At 36.9% G+C, this 12,763-nt stretch overlaps 1 protein-coding gene across 1 annotated transcript in view; it reads left to right on the forward strand.

Annotated features, from left to right (window-relative positions):
• The first annotated feature begins 5,812 nt into the window (after window positions 1–5,812).
• LOC127632442 (multiple epidermal growth factor-like domains protein 6) overlaps window positions 5,813–12,763 on the forward strand; it is a 127,625-nt gene continuing 120,674 nt past the window's right edge. The window contains exons 1-2 of the mRNA XM_052111027.1: window positions 5,813–5,967; window positions 9,616–9,750. Of these exons, the coding sequence (XP_051966987.1) occupies window positions 5,813–5,967; window positions 9,616–9,750 (290 nt within the window). The remainder of the gene's footprint in view (window positions 5,968–9,615; window positions 9,751–12,763) is intronic.

Genomic DNA, 12,763 nt, shown 5'->3' on the forward strand with positions numbered 1-12,763 from the left:
ATACACTTCCAGAGTGAGGAAAAAGGCTGGTAAAATCACTCTGGACCCCACTCACCCTGCCCACTACCTTTTGAACTGTTGCCTTCTGGCCGGCGCTTCAGAGCACTGAGCACCAGAACCGTCAGACACAGGAACAGTTTTTTCCCTCAGGCCATCCATCTAATGAACAGTTAAATTACCCCCATTGAGCAATAATTATGTGCAATACACAGTTTAATTTTAATTTAAATTATATTATCCAACTTATCCACTTCTGCCATTACTTACATTGCTCTGTACATAATATACTGTTTTTTGTTCTTTATATACAGATTGTATTAGATTTGCACTACGTGTGTGTATGTGGGTATGTATGAAGGTGAGTTTATGTACGTATATGTATAATTATTTATTTTGTGTTCTTTTTTGTTTTTAATTACCTATGCCTTGCTGCTGTTTTTTTTGGTATTGTTTGTATTGTTGTTGACTGGAAGCTCCTGTCACCTAGACAAATTCCTTGTATGTGTAAGCATACTTGGCAATAAAGCTGATTCTGATTCTGATTCTGATTCTGATTAAATGCACTATAAGTCGCTTTGGATAAAAGCGTCTGCCAAATTCATAAATGTACATTCCAGCACATGTAATTCCCATTATAACCAGAAGATGTCGGCAGAATACAAATAACTTTCACATGGCCGCAATAAATGGAGTTGAACAATAATTAAGATATTAGATTAAAATGTATAAGTTTGGAGTAATGTACAGGTTTTGCTGTTTCGGAAGGATAATGGTACTTTTATTTACCAAAGTGGCATTCAACTGATCACAAAGTATAGTCAGGACATTAATGATGTAAAAAAAACAGCACCATCACTGTTTGAAAAAAGTCATTTTTGATCAAATCTAGACAGACCCCATTTCCAGCAGCCATCACTCCAGTAATTATCCTTGAGTAATCATGATGCATTTTCTAATTTGGTACTTGAAAATCACTTGCCATTATATCAAACACATTTGAAAGCTATTTGGTTCATTAAATGAAGCTGAACACTGTCTTAGTTTTTGAGTTTCCACAGCATGTCTTAAGGTCAATATTAGGACAAAAATTGCAACAAAAAAACGCTTTCTCTAGAAACTCGCCAGTCAATCATTGTTTTGAGGATTGAAGGATATACAATGCATGAAATTGCCAAAAAACCTGCAGATTTCATACAAAGGTGTACACTACAGTCTTCAAAGACAAAGGACAACTGGCTCTAACAAGGACAGAAAGAGATGTGGAAGGTCAGATGTACAACTAAACAAGAGGATAAGTACATCAGAGTCTCTAGTTTGAGAAATAGACGCCTCACATGTCCTCCGCTGACAGCTTCATTGAATTCTACCCGCTCAACACCAGTTTCATGTACAACAGTAAAGAGAAGACTAAGGGGTGCAGCCTTATGGGAAGAATTGCAAAGAAAAAGCCACTTTTGAAACAGAAAAACAAAAAGAAAAGGTTCGAGTGGGCAACGAAACAGACATTGGACAACAGATAATTGGAAAAGAGTGTTATGGATTTTAACCCCACTGAGCTTTTGTGGGATCAGTTAGACTGTAAGGTGTGTGAGAAGACAGTCACATCTATGGCAAGTGCTACAGGAAGTGTGGGGTGAAAGGTCACCTGAGTATCTGGACAAACTGACCGCTAGAATAACAAGGATCTGCAAAGCTGTCATTGCTGCACGTGGAGGATTTTCTGATGAGAAATCTTTGAAGAAGTTCTGAAAAATGTTCTCAAATTGTAATAGTAGTTTTTCATGTTATTAATGTCCTGACTATACATTGTGAGCAATTGAATGCCACTTTGGTGAATAAAAGTACCAATTTAATTTCATGAGAGCAAAATCTGTACTTGTACTTTTTGGCCATAAGTGTACCATCACTACCAGTCAAAAGTTTGGAAAAACTTGACTGAAAAGATTCTATTCTAGAGATTTACAAGTTTCAATTTCATAACAAAATAAAAACATTTGTTATTAAATTAAAATGCGCAAATCCTAGAATAATTTTTTTATGGTATAATATTTGTTTTCAACAAATGGACAATAATTAGGTTGGGTTTTCTGGGATTAATAACTTGCATTAGAATTAAATCTAGCACAATATATAATTTACATTTAATTGATGATAAATGCAGTCAAACATTAAATCTGCATGCTAAGAAACTGTAGTTTTTGCATCTGAGGGTCGAAAATAAGTAAATCAGTAAATGTAAAAAATTGAGTTGTGTAATTTGATTTCAAACCTTGCATCTCAGAAATACTGTAAGGTCCTCGTTTAACCATAATGATTTATACTGATGTTTCTTCACTTTGGGGACCTTTGAGCGTACCAAAGTAAACATTTCCTCCATGAATGGCCTTTACACATGAAGTCTGACAGTCTTTGTGTGACATATCTAATGAAAAGGGAACAAAGAGATTTATCTGGCAATTCAAAACTCTTTCATAGGAACGACATGATGAATGATATGTGAAAAACAAGGAATGTAAATGTTTTGTTTTGCACTGTACTAAGAATTTATGTTTATCGTCATTATACTGAGTGAGTTTACAAGCACACCAATAGGCTGATAACTACCAAAAATCAACTTATTCAAAAAATCAGTCCTAAAGGTGTTTACACGCAATGCAAAATAGGGGTAAATGGGCAAAAATCTTTTGTCTGCAATTCGTATTATTCTTAAGCCACTTATGATCTTACCTCAATAAAGGAAAATCGTTGAATGTGTTTACTTGACCACACATGTTGTCAGCTAATTAATCATAATGGGTGTAAGATTGAGCACATTATTGATGAGTTCTATCAAACAGATATCCCTGGAGTGACACGTCCACATGTCTCAAAATACCAGCGGATGTTTTTGTAGGTGTGTTTTACTGAATTTACCGCATTCTGATCCTGGCAGAGGTGTTGAACCCTGATTGGTTTTGACCCCTAATAGTAGGATCAGTGGTGTTAGGGAATGCATTGCATGTTCTGTTACCCCAAAATCCCTCACCCCTGCTGTGACCTTTTAAACCGGCCTACACGACATCTTCTGCTTTTAGCTATGGCCCAGTAACCCCTGCACACTCCTGTCGTGTAAGGAAAAACTGCCCGTCACTCATGTAAGGATGTAATCAAAGCATTCATGCAACACAAGCAGACTGATTTACACAGAAATGACTTCTGCTTGTGTTTCATGATTGAGGCCCAAAGTGTTTATGGTGTTTGTTTGGATGACAATCCGTCATTCCCTAAAGCAAGTGCTCTTCCTTTTGATAATTCCACATGGATCACAAACAGGAAAAAAGAAAAAAGAAAAGGATGGGGAAGGAAATTAAACAAAAATGATTGCATATACAACAATGAAACAGAAAAGGATAGCCATGTAAAATATAGTCCTCTGGGAATAAACCTGATGTTCTCCCTTGGTGTGTGTTTTGAGACACTGTGAAAACTCCTCATATTAGAATTACAAAACTTTATTGTCTTTAATCTTTAATGCATTTTATTCATAAGATTTCAAAGAAAGTTCTCTTCTTGAGGAAATGACACAGTATTTTCATGTTAAAACAAGATGTGTATCTTTTTTAGAAAAGCAGACATTAAACTATGCCAAATGCATTTGGACGCTATACACTTGAATACATTTGAATAAAAGCATTTATTTATAATTAGAGGGTGTAAATAATCTGATCTTCCATGTTTATATAGCTTCACTGCTGTCTCATTTGTACATGGCATCTTTCAGGTAGTTGTCAGTGACTGAATAGTGGATTTGGGGGATTTGTTCATTGGGCCATGATTTACAGACATGTATATATGGGATGCAATAGAGGTCGACCAGTAGTGAACTTGCGAACAATAGGTTCTGATAACTAAGCTGGAGGAAAAGCCAATGATAATTATTCGGCAGGTAGTTTTTAAAATCAATTTATACATAAAAACAAAATCTTATTCTTTCCTTACTAGGATGGTGCAGACATAGAGGCAACAGGAATGCAAAATTAATGAAATCCCAGATGCTGTTTATTGTTCAACCAAAATCCCAATAATAACCAATAAAGAAAAGAAAAGAAGAAGAAGAAGAAGAATTGGTGCATAATGCAGGACTTAAACAAGCCCATAAAACACAAGGGATTCTTCTTTTGAAATGACGTAGACTTGGCTCTGTTATAATATTCTATAATAATGTTTTATTGCCTATATATTCACCGGATAAAGGGTTTATATAAACATTTCACCAGATGAGGTTTATTGAGGAATAAGATTTATTATTATTTTCAAGATATGAAGTTGGAGACACGATGTATGTGCTGACGGGGGACGTTTCCATATAGTCGCATTGTTCTTTGCAAACAAAATATGCTTTGACGTGAGTAACATGGCCAATGTCACAAATGTACTTAAATTTAATTAGTGACCTTGAAATAGTACAGAATCTTTAATACTCTGTAACCGTACATACAGGTACTCTGTTACATGTAACATGATGTCATGTAACAAAATGAAAACAAATATCCAGAGAAGACCCCAGTAGACATTTTAATGAAAATGCATACTTTGTTCAGGTCAAATAGAGTAATGCTGACAGTATAAATATATAAATGCATTTTTTATTTATATATATATAAAATACCTTTTTTTAATTTTTACCTTTACAATATGTTTGAAACCCTTTTTCCACATGAATGATTAAGTGTGCACTCATCTGTATTCAATGTGCAAAGAATGGTTACACCATTTGACATGTTGTCAATAAATAATTAGGCGTTTATGATAAAATGTACATTTGTATTAAATGTGTAATATAAAACTGTAGTTGTTTACATTAACTTCATTAGTTAACAAGAACTAATAATGTACAATATTTTTACAGCATTAATAGACTTGGTTATTGATAATCTGAACATATACTAATGCATTTTTAAAACTAAAAGTTGTATATGTTAATATTATTTAATGCATTATAAAGTAACATGAACTAACAATGAACAATTTTGTTTTTATAAAGTAACATTAACCAAGATTAATATATACTATTAAAACATTTAGTTAATTTTTAGTTCATGATAACTAATCCATGAACTAATGTTAACGAATTGAACCTTACTGTAAAATGTTGGCAATCATTTCTATGAAGAAAAAAATTCTGTTTTTCAAAATATTATTAAACTAACATGGACAAAATAATTGCATTTCTAGGAATACTAATAATAATTGAATATATATATATATATATATATATATATATATATATATATATATATATATATATATCATAGCTCCATTGTTGGTACGTTGGATAGTAGTGTATCTTCTAACGTGTGAACAGCAAAAAAGAAAGAAAAAAGAGCGAGTTCATTAGAGACTTTATCTGACTCAGAAGTATTATCCTTTGAAATTTAGGCACTTTGAAGTAAAGCAATAAATCAAGCTGAAATAACGCGCTTTACACTTATTTGTAAGTTATCCTGTAAGAGAGGCAGTCACAGCTATTGTAGGGTTAATTTGAGGTTCCTGGATTTCCTTTGTGCTTCTCAAAGGACATTCCTCTCACTGGAGCTCCTGCAGGAAAGCAAAAGTGTCATCAGCGTGGTTGGATGTCAGTCTCTCTCTCTCTCTCTCTCTCTCTCTCTCTCTCTCTCTCTCTCTCTCTCTCTCTCTCTCTCTCTCTCTCTCTCTCTCTCTCTGAGGTGGATTTGAGTGTCTTTTTTTCCTCCCTTCAACTCCGGCTGCTCTTACAATGAGCTCCACACAGCGCGGAGTTCCCACTGCTCTTCAAACATCTTATAAATGACTAATGTGGACTAGTTTCTCAGGATTTTATTTTTGTGCAGAATTCAGTTTTAACCATTCAGAACATTATTTGAGGATGAATATAATTTTTTTATTAATCATTCTAATCCATGGAATAAATGCAGCATCCCGTCATGGTAAAGACCTCAAGCCGCACATGTGAGTAACTTCGAAGCAGAGTAAATGCGGATGCGTGATTATTGTGATTAATGATGAACATCAAAACTAATTGGCCCATTGATTTAATGAAAGCATACCTTTTTGCTTGTTAAATGTTTACTTAGTTATTTAAATTAAAGCCAATTGGTGTTGGTGGAAACGCACTTTGACGCGTATTTACGCACCTTTACTCTAGCGAACATTAAACGCTTGCGGTGTCGGAATCAAGTACCATAACCCAGACAACATCTTTGAGCATCCTATACTCTGATTATAGCCTATAAAGCTTTTCTCAGAACTAACTACACTTTTCTGAGCCATTTTAATTACTTTTTTAACCAAGTTCCCTCAAGCTCACACAGGTTTATCACATTAGCGTTGGGCATGTTCCACTAACATGTGCCCACATAATTTGTCTTCATTTTTTACAATATATATATATATATATATTTAAAATTTAACAAACCTTTGTGAAAGGTTTTGCTTGAAAAATTTATTTGAATCATTCTGTCAAATAAGAGCTACTAGATAATTTAGCCTATATTGGCTACAGTATAATACAGTGATATTCATGCATTTGTAATGGTGATTTGAGTTTACAATTAATACATTTTGGGGCCACTGTATGCATGTATATAATTGATAGCTGATCATATGTCTGAAAACTTTAAATTACATTTCTGTTATATAATCTGGGGTAATATAACAGAGCATATAATCCTGTCTGGTCTAATCTGATTCCCGGGGTGTCTTGAGGCAATAGAACATTTTTATAGAGTGACTAATGTATAAGTGTGGGAAGGTTAACTGTGTAAATCAAGTTGTCATCTGTAAACAGTGTGCAAAGGTGATTAAATTGATTTATTGGAATTGACAAAATTGCATAATTTGACAGGGAGTGTGAGTAAATAACTATCTAAAATAGTGTTGCCCTGTCTCTGTGTTTTACATTTATTTCACTTGTTGCTTAATGGGCCTAGTGCTTGGTCATCTGGAATAGTGGTTCGGGAGTAAAATTGCACTTTTACGGTCATCCGGGTATTGCGAGTCATCTTTCCTACTTCTCTATCACTCTGCGATCTTTACAAGTAATCTAATTAAATGATTAAAACTTAAATCAAAATGTCATGTCTATTTAATTATTTATTAGGTAAGTAGTCATTTAATAAGTGAGATAATGAGCAGTCAGACAGTCATTGTCGCAATATAAACACCAGCAGTACTCTGACGCAAACCAGAGGTGGAATTCAACTGTTTCTGGATACTCTGTTTTGTTTTTCTCATCATATACAGGTCCTTCTCAAAAAATTAGCATATTGTGATAAAGTTCATTATTTTCCATAATGTAATGATAAAAATTAAACTTTCATATATTTTAGATTCATTGCACACCAACTGAAATATTTCAGGTCTTTTATTGTTTTAATACTGATGATTTTGGCATACAGCTCATGAAAACCCAAAATTCCTATCTCAAAAAATTAGCATATCATGAAAAGGGTCTCTAAACGAGCTATTAACCTAATCATCTGAATCAACTAATTAACTCTAAACACCTGCAAAAGATTCCTGAGGCTTTTAAAAACTCCCAGCCTGTTTCATTACTCAAAACCGCAATCATGGGTAAGACTGCCGACCTGACTGCTGTCCAGAAGGCCATCATTGACACCCTCAAGCAAGAGGGTAAGAAACAGAAAGAAATTTCTGAACAAATAGACTGTTCCCAGAGTGCTGTATCAAGGCACCTCAGTGGGAAGTCTGTGGGAAGGAAAAAGTGTGGCAAAAAACGCTGCACAACGAGAAGAGGTGACCGGACCCTGAGGAAGATTGTGGAGAAGAACCGATTCCAGACCTTGGGGGACCTGCGGAAGCAGTGGACTGAGTCTGGAGTAGAAACATCCAGAGCCACTGTGCACAGGCACCAGAAACAGCGGCAGAAGCGCCTGACCTGGGCTACAGAGAAGCAGCACTGGACTGTTGCTCAGTGGTCCAAAGTACTTTTTTCGGATGAAAGCAAATTTTGCATGTCAGTCGGAAATCAAGGTGCCAGAGTCTGGAGGAAGACTGGGGAGAAGGAAATGCCAAAATGCCTGAAGTCCAGTGTCAAGTACCCACAGTCAGTGATGGTCTGGGGTGCCATGTCAGCTGCTGGTGTTGGTCCACTGTGTTTTATCAAGGGCAGGGTCAATGCAGCTAGCTATCAGGAGAGTTTGGAGCACTTCATGCTTCCATCTGCTGAAAAGCTTTATGGAGATGAAGATTTCATTTTTCAGCACGACCTGGCACCTGCTCACAGTGCCAAAACCACTGGTAAATGGTTTACTGACCATGGTATTACTGTGCTCAATTGGCCTACCAACTCTCCTGACCTGAACCCCATAGAGAATCTGTGGGATATTGTGAAGAGAAAGTTGAGAGACGCAAGACCCAACACTCTGGATGAGCTTAAGGCCGCTATCGAAGCATCCTGGGCCTCCATAACACCTCAGCAGTGCCACAGGCTGATTGCCTCCATGCCACGCCGCATTGAAGCAGTCATTTCTGCAAAAGGATTCCCGACCAAGTATTGAGTGCATAACTGAACATAATTATTTGAAGGTTGACTTTATTTGTATTAAAAACACTTCTTTTATTGGTCGGATGAAATATGCTAATTTTTTGAGATAGGAATTTTGGGTTTTCATGAGCTGTATGCCAAAATCATCAGTATTAAAACAATAAAAGACCTGAAATATTTCAGTTGGTGTGCAATGAATCTAAAATATATGAAAGTTTAATTTGTATCATTACATTATGGAAAATAATGAACTTTATCACAATATGCTCATTTTTTGAGAAGGACCTGTAATATAATTTCAACTCATATAATTATTTCATGTCCAATAAATTGTTTATTCAAACTGATCTCATTGTGGAATCGGAAACAGTGGGTGGACATTTCTTAAGCTAAAATCGGACTGTGAGAACCGAAATGTGAAACACTGCCCCCGGTGGCCAAAGCGGTAAGTGTTGTTGAGAGTATGCATATGTGAGCTCCATTTTCCAGGTCAAATGTCCATAGAGGGGTGCCAAAAGCAAGTTGAACAGGCTTTAATACAGTGAAGAGGAATGCATATTTTATAAACTATACCCCCAACCCAGACCCCAAACATAAACCTAACAATCAGTGGAGTCAATTGCAATGTTAGAGGGGAAAACTTCTCACTTAATTGAACCCTTATGTCACACATAAAATGTTTGAATGTCATTACATTAGACATAAAAACGGTGCTTTCCATTCTGATGGGCTCATCCCTATGCCCTAATCCCTTGAGAGGATTAACCCTCCAGAGTGATGGGTCAAAAATATCAGCAATTCAGAATACACTTCAATGTCACTGTTGTCACACAAAGGCTGATGCTAATGAACATAAAATGTAGCGAACATCCGTTTTTGGGACCACTGTGTGTTTGGGATTGTGTGTGCTAGTGGTTGGTTGGTACACCAAAATGTTGCAGGTTCCAACCCCACAAGGGATGATCCATACATTTTCATCATTCCACAATATAGTTACCTCAGTTTGCTTTATGGGGTTTGAACCTGTAACATTTGTATAATAAGTCTTGTTAAAAGTATCTTTTAATTGGTGTGCCCATTTTATCTGGCAGGCCAAATGTGTGTTCTGAGCAGGACGTTAAACTGGTGGCCCATATGCAGCCATGTGTCCAGGCCTTCACGCGGATGGTTAAAGTTTGGAAGCAGGGATGTCAGGGACAGTCTTGGTGTATGGGTTACGAGAGGAGGTGAGTCTGATTTATTCATTGCATTAATTAACACCGCAAAAATGGCTGCACTTAAAAATGTTTCTTTAAAATATTAATGTGGCAGGGCGGAGGGCGGGGCCGGGTCGTGATCCTACACACCCAGTCCCGTATTAGGCTAATTATGCCTCCGTGAGGTTTAAAGGCTGACTGCAGAGGGCCGTGCGGGAGAGAGAGATCGTTATGGAGCCTTCACCACTGGCCGAAGTCATCAACGCCCTCACCAGCATCCAGCAAACACAAACACACATGACGGACATGTCCGCTAACAATCTCTCTCTCCCGCACGGCCCTCTGCAGTCAGCCTTTAAACCTCACGGAGGCATAATTAGCCTAATACGGGACCGGGTGTGTAGAATCACGACCCGGCCCCGCCCTCCGCCCTGCCAAAATTAACTTCTTGTTTGATCAGCAAAACATTTGTCAACTCTCTTGACAGTTCAGAAGAACCATACGTTCTCCAAACTCACATTTTTGAACAAACTGACTGGCACTTGAAATTGTTAACCCAGGGTCATTTTTAACCTTGGGTTAATGTAGTCCTGGGTGTTCTTGTTCCACATTTTACTCTGGTAAATCTCAAAACCTCACTACCCAGGATTAATTACTAACCAGTTTATGAACAGTGTATATTTTCAAACAACGGGTTAATGTTCTTATTTGTATATTTACAAAGTTTATAACATTGATCGGACAAATTAAGCATGCAACCTATTTTAATAAGTTCTTTTCTACCAGTGGTAATGTCGACAAATTTACTATGAAAAATGAAAAATAAAGGCAAAAAAATCAACACAGCCTCATGACAACGTGTAATAATTCATACCAGATGGCGAAACTGTATCTTATGACTTGGCTCGTAAGAAAAGGTATGACTTTTATTCCTATGGAGACCAACCAATCAACAAACAGAATTTTAAATTGATACCATATCGGCATTACATTTTGGCTAGCATCCAATCCAACACTTAATTTTTAAGATAGGAAACATCAGTGAATACATTTGGTTAATTATTCTATTTATGCAATACCATAGACTGATCAGTAACCTGTAATACACTTCTCTCGTCTCATTCCGAACACCAATGTTCCATGGTACACAAAAATTATTTTCCAATTAAAATCATGGGTTTGGGTTAGGGGATAAACTTAGGAAAATTCGTAATAGCATAGTTTGTTGGTTCGTAAACGGTAAATGGTCTGCATTTATTGCACCTTTTTAATCTTAGCGGTATTCAAAGCACTTTACACTGCGTCTCATTCACCCATTCACACACCAATGACGGCACAGGTGCCATGCAAGGCACTAGCCTGCTATTGGGAGCAACTTGGGGTTCAGTGTCTTGCCCAAGGACACTTCACGTTTCTCTGACGTGTTTCATAAAAACGCAATGTTGCATGTACTTCAAGCTTGAATTGCTCCGATGGTAGATAGGAAAATATGCACTTTTATTATGGAGTTCAGAAGGCATGATTAATTGTGTTATGTTTTTTAAAAACATTTTAATTAATCACGCTAAATTAATAGGTTAAAACAACAGCCCTAATAATTATAAGAGTATTTTATTTTTTTTGAATTAGTAGTAACAGCTTTGCAAAGTTATTGTGACTGTACAAAGCATTTTAATATTCTAGCATCACATTCTGTATACCTTTGGCACTAAAATCAGGGTTAGCATTTTGCATTTGAAACCAAAAAGACATAAACCTAGGTTTAAGCTAAGAGTAAAAAAATCCTTTTAGATTCTTGATGATTTTTCAATCTTTTCCTCTTTTATTTACTCAACTGAGTTTGCCAGAGCATCAGAGAAAATTCAGACAAATTGAAACTTAAACAGCTTTGTTTTCAACATCGATTTGATATTGTATTTGGGTTTCCATGCAGCATATGGGTTAAAATTGCAGGAGTAAACTCAACTAGTTTTATGCTCCATGCGTCTTTTAGATATTTCTTTAATCAGCTGTTTGGTGTAATACAAAACTCCTACAAAGTAACAAAAATAGCTACAAAAGAGTCACTATTTTGTTGTTCTCATGCTTTGTTCACTAATCAAAGTCTTTCAACTTTGTCATAAGTGTAACGTGTAGTTACACTCTTGACGAAAGCAGCAATTTGAAAGGCATCTCCAAAGGGTCTTGCATATCTACAAGATAGAAGCCAAGCACCATACTCTTACCCTGTGACTGACACCTCTCAGCCAGGAGGAGTTCCTGTGTAATGTGCTCCAGCTCGTTTTCCTCCATCTACTTACTATGTAAGAGAGACCCGGTCCCTGCAATTAGACTCTATAAACAAAGAGCACAGGTTTACAATTCTGGAGTCAAGCAACAGGACTCTAAACTACAGGGAGTGAGAAGCCCGGGACCTAAGTCTCACGTTGTCAGAAAGTGTCATTAAAGAGTGGATAAGAGAGAAGCTTTGTTGATTACAGAGCTGTTACGGGTAAGACTGTTTTGGCTCAATTAGACCGTTATGGGAGGCCCCCTTGTGGCCCGAGAGGGAAGGGAGAATGTAACTGCAAGGTGAGTGTTGTAGCTAGATGTGACAGGCACGTGCATGCTTAAAGGGTTTTTTGTCATCATGAAGCGCACCTACAAGTTGGCAGCGGAAAAAAGGAAAAGCAAGAGGAGGAGAAACGCTGCCAGACCACTGGTCAGAAATTAATTTAAGCAAGCTACCTGGCTAGATGGTGTTTGTTAGTTTTCATGCATTGAATTACAACAATTAGTTAGCTAACATTTTGCAGTTGTGTCCTGTTTTTCAATGGTATAACAGTCTTTTTGGGTATTATGCGACAAGCTTTCCACACCTAGATTTGGGGATTTTCTGCTATTCTTATCGGCAGATCCTCTCAAGCACTGCATTTTGCTGCATTCAGCTCTCTTTCAACCCTGACCAGTCCCCCAGTCCCTGCTGCCACAGCATGATGCTGCCACCACCATGCTTCACCATTGGGATGGTATTGCGCAGTTGATGAGCGGTGCCTGGTTTCCT

The sequence above is a fragment of the Xyrauchen texanus genome, chromosome 39 (assembly GCF_025860055.1).
Source record: "Xyrauchen texanus isolate HMW12.3.18 chromosome 39, RBS_HiC_50CHRs, whole genome shotgun sequence".
NCBI lineage: Eukaryota > Metazoa > Chordata > Actinopteri > Cypriniformes > Catostomidae > Xyrauchen > Xyrauchen texanus.